This window comes from Pisolithus orientalis (assembly GCF_024613125.1).
Source record: "Pisolithus orientalis strain OTSU chromosome Unknown F5J12scaffold_33, whole genome shotgun sequence".
NCBI lineage: Eukaryota > Fungi > Basidiomycota > Agaricomycetes > Boletales > Pisolithaceae > Pisolithus > Pisolithus orientalis.
This window is the reverse complement of record NW_026260814.1, coordinates 395,440-413,900: the sequence shown is the minus strand read 5'-3', so window position 1 is coordinate 413,900 and position 18,461 is coordinate 395,440. Positions and strand designations below refer to the sequence as shown.

Sequence of the window (18,461 nt, the reverse complement as noted above, 5' to 3'; positions counted from 1 at the left end):
AGATCTCAATCTGTAACCCGCCCGTTGAAGCTACGCCTCATGCGCTTGGTTCTGAAAGATAAAGACCTTTACAGAAAAAAAAAACTGGACGTAGGAGGTACCTGTAAGCTGTTAGCTCTAGTTCGCAACCTGTACTACAATCACTGATGGCTTGTTAGAACTAACTTTATGTAAAACCTCCGGCGCATCTCAAGAAGGAAATTGAAAAGGGCTGCCTGGGACCAGCACACGACGTGCTTCCGTCGATCGATCCTTGTAGTACCGCAACCTAAGCTGCAGTGCTGCAGTGCATCAAGTGGCGCGCTCCAATGATATAATCGAACAGAACGGTGAGTTTCAGTGCCCATAAGCATGACAGACACCAGCTACCAAATCATATTCCCGTCGTGGGCTGTATGAGGACGGGACAGTTTATTAACAAAACTTTTTCTGTCCAAAAAACCATGCCCGCGGATTCCCTGCTACATGAAATTTCTGGAAGCCACGACTAACGCCATCAGACACGTTCTGCACGTCGCACAGTGGAGCTGTACGACTCGCACGGTGTCCTTATCGACGCTATGCGAATCTAACTTGTTCTTTCCAATCCCTGAATTGGTTGCTAGGGGGCATAGCAAAAAATAGTACAACTGCAGCCCTGGGACCCTTGAATCCGTCGCCTCGACGAAATTCGGTGCTTCATGGTGTGAGAATGAAGCTGAGCGTTTTACTCTTGATATGTCTCCAAGGTATCAGCTACGGAATACCTATTTTGGGTGACAACCTTCAGTTGACCCTTTGCAACGATTTCCGCAGTTTCAAAGGTACCACGCCAATATTCAGAAGCCCACGGATGATTTCGACGGTTTATTGCATGACCCGCATGGTGCGTGCCGAATCCTTGACTTATTTAGTAGAAGAAAGGTATTCATCCTTCCTGTGCTTTGCTAGGCAGTGAGTGCCATCCGTCAGTCTGTCATGCAAATTGATGACACTAGTTCGAGCGCCCGAAAATTTAACCCGGTCCTGATTAGAGTAAATGATTTACTTCGGCTATCTCATGGCTTGGTCAGAGTGATCTCGAGGTCCATACCACAAGCATCCTTCTATATAAACCAAGCGCTATAACACAACTAAACGAGGATGCAATATTGGCAAATACAGCAACAGGCGTTGGTTTGGCTACATGCACGGGATTAGTATGGATCACGAATGCTCAACATGTCATTTTTTGGTCAGGAGTTAACGCATAGCTTGTTCTTCCGGGCTTCTCCTTCATCGCGCTTACTCCGCATACTATACCCCCTGGGGTGATGCCACAGGTGCTCGAAAAGGGGAACCATTTGCAATGTCATCGACTGCTTCGTCTGACGAAATCGGCGAGGCGGATCCAAGGAAGTCCGAATTGTCCACCACGAGTTGGTATGCAGTCCCAAGTTGTTGGAGGGACGTCCCAGAGAAGAGGCTAATGTTGACAAGCAGCTCAAATTCTCGTGCAACTGATATCCTCCCATTGACAACCTCGGAGAACGTAGCATCGCTGGCCTGACCACCAATCGTGGTCAGTTGCTGAAAATTGAAGACAATTTCCGACATTAACGTACCCATCTAATGCTAGGAGAGTCCGACTATGCCCTTATTCTTCCTCCAATGGGGGGCTGAGGGACCGCTTCCTTGACGAAGTTCAGCATTGAATGTACGACTTCACCCGGAGTTCACGAAAGGGATGGTGTGCCAGATGGAATACCGAGTACGACACCCAGTTCCTCTGAATTGGTCTGTGCGCTAGCTCCACAACGCAGTGGCCGTGGCTCCAACGATGCAGTCAAGCGGGAGTACTCACATGGCGTCGAACTTGAATCACCAAGTTAGTGTCCGGTGACTACATACCCGGGTGAAGGGCACTTCCTTACAATGTTCTTTGGGAATGCGGCGGCAGCGTACGGGAGAGCAGAGAGAATGAGCTTCACGGTGGCCTATTTATGGGTGTGAGGTTCGTCCTGGAAGAGAATAAATGTATGGTTGAAGTTGATCGTTGCGTGATTCGATTCTATTCATGTTTCGTGTCCCAACGCTGGCCAGGGATCGTGCACATTGCGGATAAGGCAGTCCGTTAACTCTCCCCACATTTTCTGAAATCTCCAACTCCTGACGGATTTAATCATGAATTTGTTTACTGATGTCGGCATTTTGCCTGCAGGAGAGATGCGGAATAATAACTGTGAACCACTAGGGGTTGATACGTGAGTGTCTCATTTCTCTGTGGTGCCCGTCGATCACACTTCAGGTAAGTGGATAGGTAAGAATGGCGGTTGTAGAGACAAGACATATGTCACCTTCGTTCGGGAGACAGTCCATGCCAACTTCTCCACCTCGCTTGCAACAGCCCCCTCCACACTGTCTTACCCTTGGCTTTCCCCCCCCCTTGTGTGGGTGCCGTCGTCAACTGAATCTGTACAATCACTAGTATCCACACATTCGAAATGCCGTGAAAATGGTAATAGGTATGTCGACACCCGTTGCAACGTGAACGTTATTCTCCACTAGAAGATTTAGCGTCGCTGCAGTGTCGTGCCCCATAATCAACATACTCTTCACAAGGGCATGTATAATTGTTCCTATCATAGTCCATTCGGGTGTCTGTCAATGAAATCTTTCATGTTAACATACATCGCAATCAGTCAGAAGTTTCTGCCTGGGTGGGACCGTACTGGGCGATGTGACATCAGTTGCAAACCCTTTGGCCACTTGATGTCCGGCAGGGTGCTGGTGAATGCTTTCGTCTGAACCGCTTATATTTACAAGCAAAACAGCTACGGAAGCCGATTCAGTGATCAAGCGCATCTGATGAGGCTATTTAATCGACCTCCGAGAGGACATGGCCAGCTCACTACCTCTGTAATGCTTGACGAAAGTATCCAAAAGCCCATTAGGGAACGAATGACGGTAACTGTACAGAGCACATAGAAGAAAGAGTATCAGTAATGTCCAGATGTCCATGGAATGTTAGTGTGTGCCACGCGAAGCCAGTAGTCATAATTTGCAATCTCACTGCTCGTCATGCAATATTCCTCGTTGTATTCAAGGCCTCCACGTAGGGGTAATAGCCGGCCTACGAAAGAAATGTATAAACACGTCCCCGTTCACCTGCAGGGATCAATGCAGCGAACAACTCACCCCAATAAGGGTGACGCGGACAACCCTAATTAGGGCGGTCCTATCTGGGGCTGTATTGGGGACCTCGACAGTAAAGTTCTTGTAAGGTGGGGATGTCAGTTCGTAGTACTCGGGACTAAACGAACCGTTGTACAGAACCTGACCCAAGTCGTCCTTTGAGGATATACATCTGTTCGCCCCGCACTACTGGAAACCGATCACCACTGCTACCTCCTCTGAACCTGTAAGGCGTTCTGAATGCGGCCTCAGAACACCTAGTCTATGTTGTAGATGTGGTAACTTACAGGGCGTTAAGCTTGAACTGTGAGGTTGGTGCCCGGTGTGACAGTATATCCATTCGGGGGGATACCCAACGACGCCCTTTTGCGCCGACACAATTGCGATCAGATGAATGCGGTCTTCATAACTTTGAATCATTCTGTTTCGACTTCTACCTCTGTAGGGAGTAACGAACCTATGTCCTCACTCATCCAGCGCTGGTGGCGGAGAAAGGGTGATGCTGACTTCCACCACATACCTGGAGTATGATATGATGGAAGCCCGGCAATTTGCAAATGCCGGTACGGACATATAAGGGCCAGCGCGCGGCGTCTGTTTGATTGTCGGAATTTCATTGGCTGACTGAAGTTGTGTTCGAAGTCCCCGAGACGTTTCGTGATCACGTAAAAGCGTCGCATTAGCCTCGTCATCTAAGATAGTGATGGAGAAATCATGCTGACCTGACTGCATCCCATACCCCCCCACTCAGTTTGAACACCCGCTAAATAAACCCCCATGGACCCCAGACCCTTACATGTTAGATAATACCCCAGAGACAGACCGGTAGGTCACTGTATACTTACATCAAGTGGCATTCGAGGACGGAGATCTTGGGAGCCATGGATGTTGTCTGTGCCTAGGGGACCCTTGAAAAACAGAAAATTTGAACTCTGTTGTTAACAACACGCGCATGGCCATTCGGGTTCAAACCCATCAGCGAGATATCTGTGCAAGCGATACAAGCCAAGTTTGGCACCAGTGGTGGGTAGGTTAAAGGCAACGACCTCCTCTCGCCGGCATCCTGTGAAGGACACTTCAGTATTAAGCCAGTGAGAAACAAATGAGTTTCGCGTTGGCAAACATCGCAGAACGATATTCACATTCTCAACCTAAAGGGACTAGCGTCATATGAATACACGGAGTATGGCTGCTGCACCCGGGCGTCAGCAGAGCAAAGAAGTTAGAGGGAGGTTTCGATGTGGGGTCCACCAGAACACATTTTCCATTTGTCTGAGGTCGTCGTCAATGATTCATGTGAGCAGAATCACAGTTACTTAGTAGAAATAGCCTGAGAACATTAGAAGAACAAATAAACGAAGCGCTGATAGCTATGAACATAAAAGAACGGTAACTTCGAGATGCGCCAGAGTACAGGCAAACGGGTCCAAAGAGAAATGTTGGAATGATGGCGGAAAACATTTTCCGTGGTTAATCGGAACATGTATGGTTCTGAGCGGGAGTATGCAAGTGGCGGTAAGACGTTCACAAACTTCGAAACGCAACAGGCTGTCCATCATCGGAAGAACTCAAGGTGTGCTCGCCGTGGTGAAGTGACAGTACTACGGTATAGTAAAGTCACGATCACGTGACCGCTCAAGAATACGCGCGAGTTCGTCGACCATCGTTCGTGTCCAGACTGCAAATTTGCACCTTCGACGAGCAGGCCTCCACCTACAACGAATACCGCCCACGCGACCCCTCCCATACCACGCACACTCATATCCACGTGGTCCAGGTGACGAACCCCCAACCTCCACCATGAGCAACTTTCTGGAACTATATGAGCCGCTCGACATCATTGGCAATGGCTCATTTGGAATTATTCGTAAAGTCAGGCGGAAAACAGACGGGACGGTGAGTTTCGACACCAAAATCTTCAATGTGCACGAAGGACAACACCCAATACAACTACCTATAATCATCCGTACCTTATCCGGAAAACCGTATCCATTCACAACTTATGAATAGATGCCATGGGAACTTGAGCGGGAACTGATGAATCCCTCTCTGAACTTTGCAGATATTCGCTCGCAAGGAGCTCAATTTTGAACGGATGTCCGAACGGGATAGGAAGCAGATTGTAGCAGAAGTGTCCGTCTGTTGCCTAGCTCACCCCGTTCAATGCCGCTAACCTTTACCTCAACATATCTGTCCCTAACTGCCGGGATAAAACAGAAACATCCTAAAAGACCTTGATCACGAACATATTGTACGCTATCATGACCGACACGTCGACAGAGAAGCTGGCATCCTATATATCCTCATGGAGTACTGCGGAGGTGGTGATCTCTCCTCCATCATTAAACAAGCGCAGAAGCATAATAGGCTTGTTCCGGAGGACACTATTTGGCACTATTTCATGCAGATTTTACTTGCACTTCAACATTGTCATCATCCACCAAACCAAGGCAGCGATGATCGGCGCCCACAGATATTACACCGGGATTTAAAGCCGGATAACGGTATACTTTCTTCCTTGCATTCACTCCTATCACAACTGATAATGACAACGACAGTCTTCCTGGATGACTCCAATAATGTTAAACTAGGTGACTTTGGGTTATCCAAGGCGCTCGCGCAGGCAAGCTTTGCAAATACCTACGTCGGGGTGGGCTAGTTCAACCAAATGCTGCATGACTCCTTCTGATGCGTTCCTTCAGACACCCTATTACATGTCACCTGAGTTAATGCAGGAGAAAGCTTACGACTCCAAATCGGATATCTGGTCTCTCGGGTGCCTCATTTACGAACTTTGCGCGCTCAAACCCCCCTTTCACGAAGCGAAGACCCATGCTGAACTCAGCATATTTATCAGGTACGTTTCGCTGTTCAACTCACAGTGCACAGCAACACTGGAAAATGATCGGACCTTGATAGGAACGGACGCATACCCCCATTACCTAGAGGATACAGCCAGGCGCTGTCTAGCGTAATAAAAGCGATGTTAAACTTGAACGTGAGCATGGCGAACTATGGTCTGCTGGGCGATGGCTCAAGTTTTCAATAGCCTGCAATGAGACCATCGGCGACGCAGCTGCTCCAGCACGAACGACTGGTACTGATTTCCAAGGTTGTGGAAGCGGAAAAAATGTAAGATATACTAACTTTTACTTGATATGGGAGGCTAACGACACCAACCTCACCTCCACAGGCTCGCGACGGTAAAATCCCACAAATCCGCCGTTGTCGCCAAAGAACGCGATCTATCTGCGCGCGAAGCCGCTCTCGCCGACCGCGAGGCGAGACTTACGACGCTTATAGCTGAGAAGGATGCTGAGATCTTGCGTCTCCACCGATTGATTTCGACAGCCGAGTCACAGGTTGACGTACGAATCCGCGAGGCTATAGGGAAGCGTGAAGAGGAATTGAGACTGGCGGTGATCAAGCGCGAGCAAGAGGTCGCTGCGGCAATGGCGAGGAGAGAGGAGGAAATCCTGAACGCCGTCCGACAAAGAGAGCGAGAGATATTCGACGCGTGGAGTGCCAGAGAAGGGCAGATCAGATCAGAGGCGAACTCAGCAGTTGAAGAGAAGATGAGGCAGATAACGGCTAGAGAGGCGGAACTAGAGGCGGAGCAGACGAGGTTGGATGCGGTGCAAGAGGACCTGGAGGCCAAATTAACTGCCTTGTCAAACCAGGAAGCTCAAGGTACGCCTTTTTACGCATCTATCTTTGGATGACTACATCGTTGGCAAGGCCGGAAAGAGAAGACGCCCTTGGACGAAATGAAGCATCTGCTTGCTCCTCTGGTACAAATTACCGAGGAACATAGCAAGATCCGAGAGAAGCGCCAATCACGGGATTGGACAAGCGTGGAGACGCCAATTAGCCGTAACAGCGCTCGGCCTTCAGAATGTATGCCCTCAGCGATGAAGGGTATCATCCTCACCCAGACCGGACAACCACTTGCAACACCCACTCCAACAGAACTTGCCAGCCTCTTCGTCAATTCGCCCAAAGTTGGACTTGACTTCGCTAAAATATTCGATTTCGATTCCGAGGCTGAGGACGATGGCGAGCAAGAGGAGGAAATATTGCCACCTTCTCCTTCGAAGCGCGAGGGACATAGCTCCGAGTCAAGCCATGCGTCAAGTTCGACGACGAGAGAGCCATCACCTGTGTCTACAATTGTCCCTCCCACGCGTTTGCGCAAACCATCAATCCGGACCTCGTGCAGGCCGCCGCTCCGTAAAACATGCACCTTATCTACATCCTCGTCTGATCTGACTGAAGTTAATTTCTTGTCAGCAGGGTCTGTTGTTGTGGTGGCCGCCAAGTCCACATCGAGCATCAAAACAGATCACGGGGTTTCATCATCAAAACCGGCTCCAACAGTAATATCTCCGGCCGCTGAGTATGATTTGTCTGACGAGGAGAATTTGCCCAGTCCGTTCCTCAAGCGCGTCGAGAGGGAGCGTGTTGGAGTGTTTAAAGCAGGGACCGGGCGCCCAAAACGACCTAGCACGAATAATCTCTTGCGGGCCGTCGCAGCGGCTAACGCGGCATCTGCGCGACCAGGGAGCGCAAGCAAGGGGTCGATTAAGTATCCCTCGTCGGCCGTCGGGCAGGACATCGGCAGTGGGCTCTCGGAAGGCTGCAGAGGAAGGTGCGAAGGCTCTCTCGCGGTCATGACGTCATTTGAGTGCGTCAGGGGCAAGAGATCCAGGTGAGACTTGTGGCTCGTCCTTCGATAAGGACCCTGGCAGAGAGTTGCGCCAGTAGATTATGGCATGGCATTCAGTTCACCTTTGTAATATGTCATCTATACTACTATATGTTGTGTGGCAGGGGCACCGAAGATGTGTAATCTGTAATATAACTCACGTACATTGTGTTCCCACCTGTCAAAGACGACGGTCCGAGTCTTTCAAATCAGATTTAGGAGCAGCATTGATCATTGGGTTGCTTATATCAGCTTGTTCAGCTGTTTTGGGCAACCACACTGAAATGTCGAGGCAAATGTTCAGTCAACGGAGTATTGAACATGGCTTCCACATCGCAAGGTGAGGGAAGAAACGTTGTTCGATGACAGTTGACACCATTCTTTGCAGTTGACAGCGGCCCTCCATGAGCTGATAAAGCTAAGGCTATGCTTGTGTAAGGCGGGTTCATCTTTCTCCCGGGTCTCGTGGCACCTATCTTGGCACCTATGTTGTCATTGATCTGAGGAAACACTACGTCCATTTAATGGGTACCGCGAGTGAGGTAAGAATGATAACTGTCAAGATACGATGTACGTCAGTTATTCAAAGCTTGTCGGAGAGGTTTTTCTGGGAAAAAGTTCCATGGAGAATACTTAGGGACTCCCGACAAATGATATGGTTGGCGGATGACTCACGCAACGTTTTGGCCAACAGGTGACCTCGAGCCGATCCAGAATGACCGTGACATTACTTATCCAATCACCCGTAATTAGTTCCCGCTCTGGATTGAACACTGCCGGGCTATGGGAATACCTTTCTCGCTCCTATAAATTCACCTGGTAAAGTTATGGTGGTGTCCATTTTAGCCTCCTTTCCTTTCCTCTCTTGTTGGACACTCCCTCAGCGGATCTGGACGAGGAGACGAAAAAATGTCAGAAAAAGGGGCTTCCGTTTCTCAGGACGTCGAACTTGGCTTGCCTCTACCAGACCCTGATACCATTCGAGACGATCAGACTCTGCATGAAAAAATATCTCAGGACATTCCTGATAAATATGCCAAATATGCCGGCGAGGCCCCTGATGGCGGGCTCAAAGCCTGGTCGGTTATCGTGGCGTATGTCTTCAGTGCTCTTCCTTGTTCTTCGTCTTGATAAGTATATGTGTAGGGCGGTGCTGACGACGTTTTGCACGTAAGTGTGTTTGTCCACATGATCATGGTCATTATCGCATGTGGAGCTCACTATCTATTCAGCTTTGGGTATGTCAATACATGGGGCGTGAGTATTACACTCTGTCAGCCATCTGTTGGCTTATTTTTTATCGGCGCGCAGATCTTTCAAGATTATTACGAGCGGGTTCTTCTACCCGACCAAAGTCCATCTGCTATGTGAAATCATCTTTTTCATTGATGTCTTCATCGCGCTAACCGAATTCGCACCCAGAGCATGGATAGGATCAGTACAGGCAGGTCCCGTTTCAGCTCTTTCGATATCGTCAACGCTCACGTCCCTTATATTGTTGTGGCGACTGCAGTACACGCTCATCTTTCTTCCGGGGCTCGTGACGGGGCGACTGTTCGACTTGGGACATTTCAAGATTCCTTATTTCATCGCCAGTTGCGGGCTTATAGTGTGCACGTTCCTCACTGCAGAGTGCAAGCAATACTGGCAATTTTTCCTTGCACAGGGCCTCTTCACGGGTGTGAGCGCTTCATGTTCCATAAAACTATTTGTAACTGGTTTCACAACCGCTTTCGACACAGTTATTCAGCGGGATCGCCTTCTCGCCAGCCGTTACCGTCGTATCTCATTGGTTTTCCAAGAAAAAGGGGTTGGCCCTTGGCATTACGGCTACTGGCTCGTCACTTGGGGGAACATTATTCCCCATCGTAGGCCAAAACCTTATACCCCTTGTAGGGTATGTTCTCATTTCGTCTCATCGGCGGATATGTTTGGTTAATAGGAGTTGTCAGGTTCAAGTGGACCGTTCGTGTGTTCGGATTTATGACGCTCGTCGCCCTCGGGATCGCCAATTTTGTGAATGAGATACGCTTATGAAGTCGTTTCTGTTATCCTGCTCATGCGAGGAACCTAGGTCATAGATAGACGACTGCCCCCTATGAACGTCCAGGGTGGACTCTTCAACTTGTCCGCGTTTCGAAACATAGCATACACTATCTATTGCATTTCTGGAATCCTTTGTTTCCTCGGACTCTACACTGGTGAGTTATACCTTTTTGCACACCCTCACAGGGGTGGAAGTGTGGAATATGATTGTGACTAACTAACTTCATCTACAGCATTGACTTATTTACCTGCCAGTGCTACGACGGCGGGCGTGTCGAGTAACTTTGCATTCTACCTGGTCGCGATCGCGAACGCAGCATCCGGGTTCGGCCGCTTGTCTGCTGGCTGGCTCGCCGATCGCATTGGCAAGTACTACGCACTTCTTCGCAATCTAGATCTGACCATAGAACACAGGTCCTCTCAACGTCATGATACCATTTACAGGCCTGGCCGGTATTCTCACCTTTGCTTGGCCATACGCTTCGAGCCAAGGGGTACTGATTGCCATTTCGGTGATCTATGGGTACGTATTCCTCTCAACATGTCACATCATATTTAACAATTATTATTGCAGCTTCGCTTCTGGGACATATGTCTCTCTCCTTCTCGCTCCCCCTATGGCGATGGGCGACGTGGGTGACGTGGGGCGACGCGTGGGGATGTTTTTGACTATTGCGGCGCTTGGTACGTTGGTGGGCACGCCGATATCTGGTGCGATCAATGCACGGACCGGCGATTTCAAAGATTCAGGGTTCTACGCTGGTGAGTCTCCGCCTATCCATTACATCTCCCTTTTCTGTTGTGTTCCTCCTTTACATTCGTGATCTACTCCTTCCTGTTTATTTTTGGGGCATATCGATGCTTCAGTGATGATCCATTAACTGTCGCAGGTGGTGCTGTCATGTGTTCAGTCTTGCTGCTCCTTGTAGTACGATATCTTCAACTCGGACGGCTATACGGGAAGTGTTAGTGTCTTACGGGTACCGCAAGCACCCACGTCGTGCTGTGGATGACTGGATACGATGGTACGCATGGCCGGCGCTCAGCATGCTTCGTCGTGCGGACGCAGATTTCTTGGGGTGGAGGAAGAATGAATACCTTTATGTCGGTGTGGCCTGACATAACGTAATGTCACATAAGGGAACAGGATCCCATCATTTGATGGGTGCGTAACAATAGGAATATACAAGTCAGTTGTGTACAAAAATGTAACCAGACGTCAATGATACCTATCCCCATTATCGGATTGTGAACGGTCGGGTCCTCTGAGTCGGTGATCAGTAAGCAACTTGGAGCGGGTTCGCAGAGACAATCCTCAGATCAAATCGGAGATCGCAACCGTAAGCTGTTATATTCCATCTCCATCAACGTGAACCACGATGTCCCTGGCATGGAAAGAGCAGAAAAGCCAAGCGCTCGGCGATTTCCTGCAGTGACTCTCGACGTCTTCTCCATTAGTCTCCTTTCCAAGGAATACTGAGTGACAGGTTCTGTGAATGTTTCAGCCATTGGATGATTAAGAGACAGAAACAGACAAGGCCATTCCCTTGGGTGTATGCAAAATGCTACACTCACCCGTGGGAGCGGCCCGGTGCGGTGTATAGGTTGTGAAACAGTGCACAAACTGCACCTACCACCGATGAGTCGTGAGGAACAGGCATCGGTACTAAGGGATGACAGTGATGACCTCCACATGCCACCGACATACACACTCGTCGCCAGAAGCGACACTTCGACTTTTAACTTCAACCTACTGGTGGACATTGGCGAGCTCGGTGTTCTTGAAGATACCTAATTATTAGGTATCCTAAGACACAATCTCCGCGCACCATTTGCCGCATATCAGAAAATGACGATGTGGATGTTTAGTTTACTCATCGTTCGCGGGGAAGTTGATTAGCACTGACCCAGGCACCGATCGTGGGATTCGTGCCTGTGATCTGGGGAAGCGGGATGCCAAAGGATACGTTCAACCAATCTCTGACACAAGTTACGACACTTGCACTCCTCACTTGACGCTGGTGCTCGTAAGTCTTCATATCCAGATCAATGCTATTGTCCGCCCGAGTTGCAAAATCTAGAAATGCTTCGACAATAGCTCATACATAAAAGTAAAAAAAGTGCCAGAGCCATGCCGGTGCAAAGAATTAAAAATGGGACAGAGTTGCAAAAGTTCCCACCGGCGTGCAAAGCTGGTTTTTGCAACTCCGGGGAAATGATCTACATTGAATGCCTTTCGGTGAGCCAAAATATGCTGGAATATCTAAAGTTTCCAAATAAAGAAGGTATACCAGCAAATATCGTCACTACGAGGCGCACGCTTTCAACCAGCCATCGAACCCCGTCACATAGTAATCTACGATGCCCTTTGCAGGAACTGCAGTTTCAAACACGCTCGCCGATGCAAACATCCCTGCTCGCGCAAACCCATCCACCATGACGCTCCCCCACACCAACAACCAAGCCATCGTCCACACTCTCCCCATCAACCCACCCACTTGCCGTCCCGTCATCCGTGTGAACACATGCTCGAAGATGATGCCGACACCCATCATTCCGAACGAGAGGATCATGCACCACCATTCGACGTTCTGATTGATCATGACTACCACGATGTTGTGATAAATCCCCGATCCAAGGAAGGTTCCAACCACATATCCCATATGTCCGAATAGAGACCCCAAAGGCCACCCACCAACTACGATAAATGTCCGCCTGAACAATTGATGCCACCTATAGCCCCAAAAATCGCGCAACGAGTCTGCTTTCCAAGGTTTGTCGAATACAGGAGGCCACTGCGCAGGGTCTTGTTGCAACACAGTGACGCCGAAGAATGTACCAATGTCATAGTTCATTTGCATGACTGCGTAGATAGCAAATGCAACGAGGACGGAAAGGATACTGGATCGGATGTATCGGATCAGAAGGGGAAGTGTGGCGTCAAAGATGGTGCCTCCGCTTAGAACAGTGAAAGTCTCGGGCGAGAACGCTTGTACAGCAAGGTGAATTACGCCACAAACGAAACGGTGAAACCAAGCGGAGAGAAGGATGTATATTATGAACCATAGGCGTGAAGTGGGACGTTTGTCAGGAGGGAAACGTAGGCTTTTGGACCAATTCCAACCGACGCCACGCAAGTTGGTGGAGAGGTCAAGTGCATCCATGAAAATTGATGGGGAGGAACCAGAAGGTCGGAGGTGCCGTTTGAGCGGGTCCTTTTGGAGTGTCCATTCGAGCATGCGGATGACGAAGCTGAACATGAGGAGCTATATCAACAGATCCGAAATTGGATCCAAAGACGACGTCCATCAGACTAAACACGACGTGAAGGGGGAAGATGTATCATACCGCAAAGTCAAGATTCAAAACCGTCCGCTGAGGATTCCCACCTGTAAAATCTACGTAAACGGCAGCACGAAAAGCCAGGAGAGCGATGAGTGGCCACAGTGCTATACGTAGCATACGGGTTCCGGGGAGAATGACCAAGAGTGCGACGACAAGGTAAGCAAGACATGGAGGTAATGTGTACGCGAGAAGTGTGTACCCATCGAATGGAAGTCTCTCTGACACGGGTGGGACGCGGAAGATGTCGGTGGGTAAAGTCAGGAGAGACGTCCAGGACATCGGTATCGTTTAACTGGTGTCGTCGATGGACGATGGAGGGGCGCTGTTCGGGTGGCTCGTCGTCGTAGTTTATATAAGTAGCAGACTCTTCAAACTCATCCGCAAGCGCTCAACTGAAACTTCTGCACGGGCTTTTAGTAATTGTCCGGAATGACTTTCCAGTATAAAGAATCACTGCGGAAGCCTTGGTTGAGTCTACACTGATGATGTGGACAAGAAGCATTGGGCCTTTAGATTGGTTGGTTGCACACTGCAGCGACATGCACGTGTAACTGGGTGCAGTACACGATTAATGATACCTAGCCACCTGCTCGTTTTTCTCGGAATCACAGGCACAGATAAACTGTTCAAAACATAGCCATGACACTACGATAGAATAAACCGTTAGAAATTCCTTCGTATGCAAGTCGGAGATCGCCTCAAAGTACTAATTGCAAACGAACAGCTGTCCCAATAACGACGCACAGAGGAAGTCAAAGGTATTCCTCCAAAAGGGTGCCAAGTAGGTGATCGAGTGTCAACATGTCAACCCCGGCGTCAACTGGAATTCGATACGGCATAGTCTCAATGACAGGATTACAAACAGTTGTTATTCTGCGGGTACGAGAACGCACAGTTAAAAATGGCTAGATGCGATGTAACGACGTAGCTGCAATATTGTGATGGAGCTCCTTGGTGTTGGCCGCCTTGCCTTGTCGATAATATACAAAGCAGCAAAGGAATTATGGCTGACATCCATAAGAAATCTGCAGCTTGCCTGCGGTCTAAGTATTAGAGAACAACACTCTCATGGAATCGGCACAGCTTACTGAGGCTGGTTAACTTGAAGCTTCTGGTTTACGCTTCAAAGTGGGACCTCGCCGTCAATATCCGTAAACAGGTCCCCGGAGATCAATCCTCTCCCGACCATCGCTTCCAGAAGATCCCTCGTCCAAATCCTGCAACTATTCACGGTAAATTTTTTCTCGAACTTCACGTCCATCGCAAGCTGGAGGATTTGGTCCCGTTGTGCGCGCGAGAACCTGCCAAGTGTAATTTGGAGGTTCGCAGTGCGGGGTTCCCGAGACCGCACGACGACTGGTGCATAGTAATTATAATTCCCCGGCTGACCGGTCAGCTGGACAACCTGCGTGATTGGTACATCTTCTGTCAGTTCATCATTCAACCACCAAAGGAGGACGTGGCGGTCTCTAATCTCCGAATACGTGAGACCAGCGGCTTGAAAATAGACATCTTTAGTGCTATCATCGTCTGGGAAGCTGTCATATACGCTTTGCATTTGACATGGAGGTGCAGCCATCGCTACCGAGGAAACAGAGTCAGAAATATATTGTAGTTTATGAAGGAAGGCTCACCACAGCGGATTTTGGAACTTGAAGGTTTGGAGAAGAAATGTACTAAACTTGAAGACTCCACCTTCCAGATGTGATTGGGTCTTTATACCGTCGGATATGCAGAAGAACAAAGGGAAGAACAATATGCAATACTTAAATTGACGTTTCCCGTCCGTCGCGCTAGTTTCACCACATGCTACTCAACGAAAGCCTGTGGATGCCTTTGGCTACCGGAGTCCGACCTAGACTGAATCCTTCCTATCGCACGGTCCTGATTCCAACCGCTTTTCCCCCTCCCAAGTTGCTCCGAAGCATGCTTTCAAGTCTGTGAGGGAGTTTATCAATCACGATCGTTGGATGATCAGACTCTTCTACCTGGAAATGTTCACAGAGAATCTCGTGTCTCATTCCTCAAAACGCAGTACCCATACGCTTCGCGCGCGCGGGTTTCCCAGGAACATTATTGTACAAGCCTCCACTGTGTTGATCGGTGGACAGAGTATTAGAAATACTGCTATATGCACGGCACAAGCTGGATGACACCTGGGTGTGTTATAAAGAATCTTTGTCGACTCATTTTGTTACAGTCGAATAACTCGGGCGCGGCAGCATTTGACAGACAAACGTGATATCGAGCGTCAACTTGGGACCGATGTCCTCCAGAAGTGCGGTAAAGAAATCGAATTTGAACTAGAAATGCGGACTTTATAGGTACAGAGTGTCCTTAATCAGTTGACACCATGCATTAGCTATGGGAGCTCAAGCGCTCAGATTCAAGCACGATGGCACTCGAGCCATAAGATTAAGTATTGTTAGACGCAGTCAGTTAATCTTTGCAACAAATCGGCCTGGAGGCCTTGCTTCGCTACTCGCTGGATGAAGACAAAGGATACGGGAGCCATAATATACTCCAACTCACTGTACATTCGTCGAGCGCTGCAAGTTGCGACGCTCATAGGACACTAACACTTCCCGCACAACTGTCCAAGGTGGAGATATCGCACCACGAAGAGCAACAGAACTGAAAACATGACAATGCCGCCTGCAACAGTCAACAAAATGTCACACTGGGCATTGATGTGCCTCCGGAAATAAACAGGAACGACGAGCAGAGCGCGAATGCGATGGTAACGAGAAAACAACACGAAAGGGACCCACCTGCGTAGAACCCTGGATCTTTGAACCCCCCGGTCCGAGCAATGATCGCGCCCGAAATCGGCGGCCCTGCCAACATACCGAGTGCTGCAATAGTCATAAACATCCCCATCCGTCGTCCCACGTCGCCCACATCGCCCATTGCCATAGGGGGAGCGACGAAGAGGGAGACATATGTTCCAGAAGCGAACCTGAGAGGACATGTGCATGAAACATGATGTGATGTGATCCAGCAGGAGCACGCCGTACCCGTATATCAGCGATATTGCAATCAGCTCCCTTTGGCTCGAAGCATATGGCCAAGAGAATGTGAGAATACCGGCAAGACTTGTAAATGGTATCATGGCATTGAGAGGACCTGCGTTCTGAAAATCAGATTTAGATTGCAAGAAGTATGCATTACTTACCGATCTGATCAGCAAGAAGGCCGGCCGATAATCGCCCAAATCCAGATGCTGCATTCGCAATTGCCACCAGGTAGAATGAAAAGTTGGTCGATACGCCCACCGCCGCAGCACTGAGGGATAAATAAGTCAATGCTGTAAATAAAGTTAGTTGGTCACGATCCGATCACGTTGCATCCTTGCACCCCCAGGAGAATGCGTGAAAAGGCTTGACTCACCGGTATATAGTCCGAGGAAACAAGCCATCCCAGAAATACAGTAGATGGTATATGCTGGGTTTCGAAATGCGGTCAAGTTGAGGAGTCCATCCTGGACGTTTGCAGGGGGCAGTCGTCTATCTATAGTCTAGGCGTCTCGTGTCAGTGAGGCAGAAGGAGCAACTTAAGAAGTGCATCTTACTCACAAGATTGGCAATCCCGAGGGCGACGAGCATCATAAGTCCGAATGTGCGAACGGTCCACTTGAACCTGAGAATTGCTATTAACCTAACGTATCACGCGATGAGACAAAATGAAAACACACCCTACAAGGGGTAGAAGGTTTTGGCCTGTGATGGGGAACAATATTCCCCCGAGCGAAGAGCCGATGGACACAATGCCAAGGGCCATCCCTTTTTTCTTGGAAAACCAATGAGATACGACGCTAACGGCTGGCGCGTAGATAATCCCACTGAACAACTGTCAACAGGGTTTATGAAGCACATCATCAATGACCTTGTAGAACATGAAGCACTCACGCCCGTGAAGAAGCCCTGTACGAGGAAAAATTGCCAATAATGCTTGCATTCTGCTGTGAGGAACGTGCACACTATAAGCCCACAACTAGCGGCGAAATATGGAATCTTAAAATGACCCAAGTCGAACAATCGTCCTGTTATGAGCCCAGGAAGAAAGATGAATGCGATCTGGGGTTACCACGATGGAACCAAAAACATGAGCGGTGATGACATTGAGCCTTGAAACGAAATGGGACCTGCCTGTACTGATCCTATCCATGCTCTGGGCGCAAACTTAGTTGGCATGATGAAAATACTGGTGAAAAAAAGGCGTCCTCACATAGTAGATGGACTTTCGTCGGGTAGAAGAACATGCTCATAATAATCTTGAAAGATCTGCAAGCCGATAAGCAATAAGGGAGTAGATGACCAACAGGTTGTCATACTCACACCCCACGTACTATTGACATACCCCAAACTGAATGTGGATCAAGCACCGTATGAGACGGAAGCTGACGATAATCATTTGGAGTACACTTACCTGCAAAACGTCGTCAGCATCGACCTATATTCATATACGCATCAAGGCAAAAACACGATGGAGCACTACAAATACCTACGCCACAATAACCGACCAGGCCTTGAGCCCTCCATCAGGGGTCCCACCAACATATTTGGCATACTTGTCAGTAATGCCTTGAGATGATCTCACATGCAGCTCCTGATCTCCCGTAATAGTATCGGACCTTGGAGGGGACAAACCAGGCTGAACGTCCGGAGAACTGGTGGTCTTCTCATGTAACATTATTTCGTCTGCTCAACTATATCCACCAACGGCGTGTCGAGAGAGGAAAGCAACGGAGGGTAGCTGCTAGAATGGACACTACCATATCTTCGCCAGGCGAATTTATAGGAGCGACACATTTCCCAGCAGTGCTGATTCTTGAATGCATGTGCCGTGATGCTCACGGTCATGGTCGTCCGGCTCCTCGGAGGTTACCTTTTAGCTATGTATAGGGAGCCACCACACCTGGCAGAAGGATGAACCTGCCCACAGTATATACGAGGTCACGTCATGAAATAACGTTTCTTCCCTTACCTTGGGATATCTGATGGAAGCACTTCGAAACGGGCATCTCGATGCAACCCAATTGGTCGATCGTTTTGTGAACTCTACTGCGACCGAACCCCAATGACTGTCAGTCCTTCTTACTCTTTGTTTGGGTAGTATATTAAACAATAAGTTTTACCTTTTGATGGTAGTTTGGATGGAATGCTTAGCTTGGTGCAGTGTAGAGATATTGAGCTCGGCGCTGTGATTATGA

General features: G+C 48.9%; 6 protein-coding genes across 6 annotated transcripts; 2 read left to right on the top strand and 4 right to left on the bottom strand.

Annotated features, from left to right (window-relative positions):
• Positions 1–2,578: 2,578 nt before the first annotated feature.
• F5J12DRAFT_851303 (uncharacterized protein) lies at positions 2,579–3,438 on the bottom strand. Its single transcript, XM_051746540.1, has 5 exons — positions 3,290–3,438; positions 3,157–3,234; positions 2,846–3,091; positions 2,691–2,792; positions 2,579–2,619 (listed from the first exon to the last, which is right to left on the bottom strand). The coding sequence occupies exons 3-4, from the start codon at positions 2,977–2,979 to the stop codon at positions 2,705–2,707; spliced, it is 222 nt and encodes a 73-aa protein (XP_051597048.1). The 5' UTR covers positions 2,980–3,091; positions 3,157–3,234; positions 3,290–3,438; the 3' UTR covers positions 2,579–2,619; positions 2,691–2,704.
• A 1,515-nt stretch (positions 3,439–4,953) lies between these two features.
• On the top strand, positions 4,954–7,827 carry F5J12DRAFT_906957 (kinase-like domain-containing protein; the record flags this gene model as incomplete). The annotated part of the gene is made up of 12 exons (XM_051748849.1): positions 4,954–5,049; positions 5,216–5,286; positions 5,371–5,657; positions 5,712–5,803; positions 5,856–6,010; positions 6,073–6,151; positions 6,203–6,285; positions 6,347–6,843; positions 6,892–7,451; positions 7,473–7,529; positions 7,551–7,738; positions 7,764–7,827. The coding sequence occupies 12 exons, from the start codon at positions 4,954–4,956 to the stop codon at positions 7,825–7,827; spliced, it is 2,229 nt and encodes a 742-aa protein (XP_051597047.1).
• Positions 7,828–8,311: 484 nt separating this feature from the next.
• Positions 8,312–11,049, top strand: F5J12DRAFT_334826 (MFS general substrate transporter). The gene is made up of 13 exons (XM_051738949.1): positions 8,312–8,552; positions 8,612–8,952; positions 9,005–9,028; positions 9,091–9,115; positions 9,170–9,225; positions 9,281–9,539; positions 9,601–9,755; positions 9,811–9,874; positions 9,933–10,059; positions 10,138–10,269; positions 10,319–10,427; positions 10,479–10,666; positions 10,795–11,049. Exons 2-13 carry the CDS (start codon positions 8,768–8,770, stop codon positions 10,872–10,874), a joined length of 1,404 nt encoding a protein of 467 aa, XP_051597046.1. The 5' UTR covers positions 8,312–8,552; positions 8,612–8,767; the 3' UTR covers positions 10,875–11,049.
• A 742-nt stretch (positions 11,050–11,791) lies between these two features.
• Positions 11,792–13,565, bottom strand: F5J12DRAFT_746021 (membrane bound O-acyl transferase family-domain-containing protein). The gene is made up of 3 exons (XM_051742077.1): positions 13,253–13,565; positions 11,917–13,170; positions 11,792–11,844 (listed from the first exon to the last, which is right to left on the bottom strand). Exons 1-2 carry the CDS (start codon positions 13,526–13,528, stop codon positions 12,211–12,213), a joined length of 1,236 nt encoding a protein of 411 aa, XP_051597045.1. The 5' UTR covers positions 13,529–13,565; the 3' UTR covers positions 11,792–11,844; positions 11,917–12,210.
• Positions 13,566–14,372: 807 nt separating this feature from the next.
• F5J12DRAFT_725158 (uncharacterized protein) lies at positions 14,373–14,807 on the bottom strand (the record flags this gene model as incomplete). The annotated part of the gene is made up of 1 exon (XM_051741603.1): positions 14,373–14,807. One exon carries the CDS (start codon positions 14,805–14,807, stop codon positions 14,373–14,375), a length of 435 nt encoding a protein of 144 aa, XP_051597044.1.
• A 794-nt stretch (positions 14,808–15,601) lies between these two features.
• On the bottom strand, positions 15,602–18,175 carry F5J12DRAFT_334948 (MFS general substrate transporter). Its single transcript, XM_051738950.1, has 14 exons — positions 17,757–18,175; positions 17,678–17,701; positions 17,587–17,614; positions 17,477–17,532; positions 17,398–17,419; positions 17,158–17,325; positions 16,944–17,098; positions 16,825–16,888; positions 16,640–16,766; positions 16,425–16,556; positions 16,267–16,375; positions 16,021–16,208; positions 15,782–15,904; positions 15,602–15,727 (listed from the first exon to the last, which is right to left on the bottom strand). The coding sequence occupies exons 1-13, from the start codon at positions 17,939–17,941 to the stop codon at positions 15,825–15,827; spliced, it is 1,338 nt and encodes a 445-aa protein (XP_051597043.1). The 5' UTR covers positions 17,942–18,175; the 3' UTR covers positions 15,602–15,727; positions 15,782–15,824.
• Positions 18,176–18,461: the final 286 nt, after the last annotated feature.

Excerpts from the sequence above, each read along its gene's own strand:
- F5J12DRAFT_746021 (XM_051742077.1), bottom strand. The coding sequence starts at position 13,528 with ATGTCCTGGACGTCTCTCCTGACTTTACCCACCGACATCTTCCGCGTC. Across the intron at positions 13,171-13,252 it reads TTTTGAATCTTGACTTTGCG|CTCCTCATGTTCAGCTTCGT; the intron begins GTATGATACATC and ends CTGTTGATATAG.
- F5J12DRAFT_334826 (XM_051738949.1), top strand. The coding sequence starts at position 8,768 with ATGTCAGAAAAAGGGGCTTCCGTTTCTCAGGACGTCGAACTTGGCTTG. Across the intron at positions 9,540-9,600 it reads CACAGGGCCTCTTCACGGGT|TTATTCAGCGGGATCGCCTT; the intron begins GTGAGCGCTTCA and ends CTTTCGACACAG. Across the intron at positions 10,428-10,478 it reads GCCATTTCGGTGATCTATGG|CTTCGCTTCTGGGACATATG; the intron begins GTACGTATTCCT and ends TTATTATTGCAG.
- F5J12DRAFT_334948 (XM_051738950.1), bottom strand. The coding sequence starts at position 17,941 with ATGTTACATGAGAAGACCACCAGTTCTCCGGACGTTCAGCCTGGTTTG. Across the intron at positions 17,615-17,677 it reads ATGCTGACGACGTTTTGCAG|TTTGGGGTATGTCAATAGTA; the intron begins GTAAGTGTACTC and ends ATCCACATTCAG. Across the intron at positions 16,376-16,424 it reads CCTTCTTGCTGATCAGATCG|GTCCTCTCAATGCCATGATA; the intron begins GTAAGTAATGCA and ends TTCAGAACGCAG.
- F5J12DRAFT_851303 (XM_051746540.1), bottom strand. The coding sequence starts at position 2,979 with ATGGACATCTGGACATTACTGATACTCTTTCTTCTATGTGCTCTGTAC. Across the intron at positions 2,793-2,845 it reads CTGGCCATGTCCTCTCGGAG|CTGTTTTGCTTGTAAATATA; the intron begins GTCGATTAAATA and ends CGGCTTCCGTAG.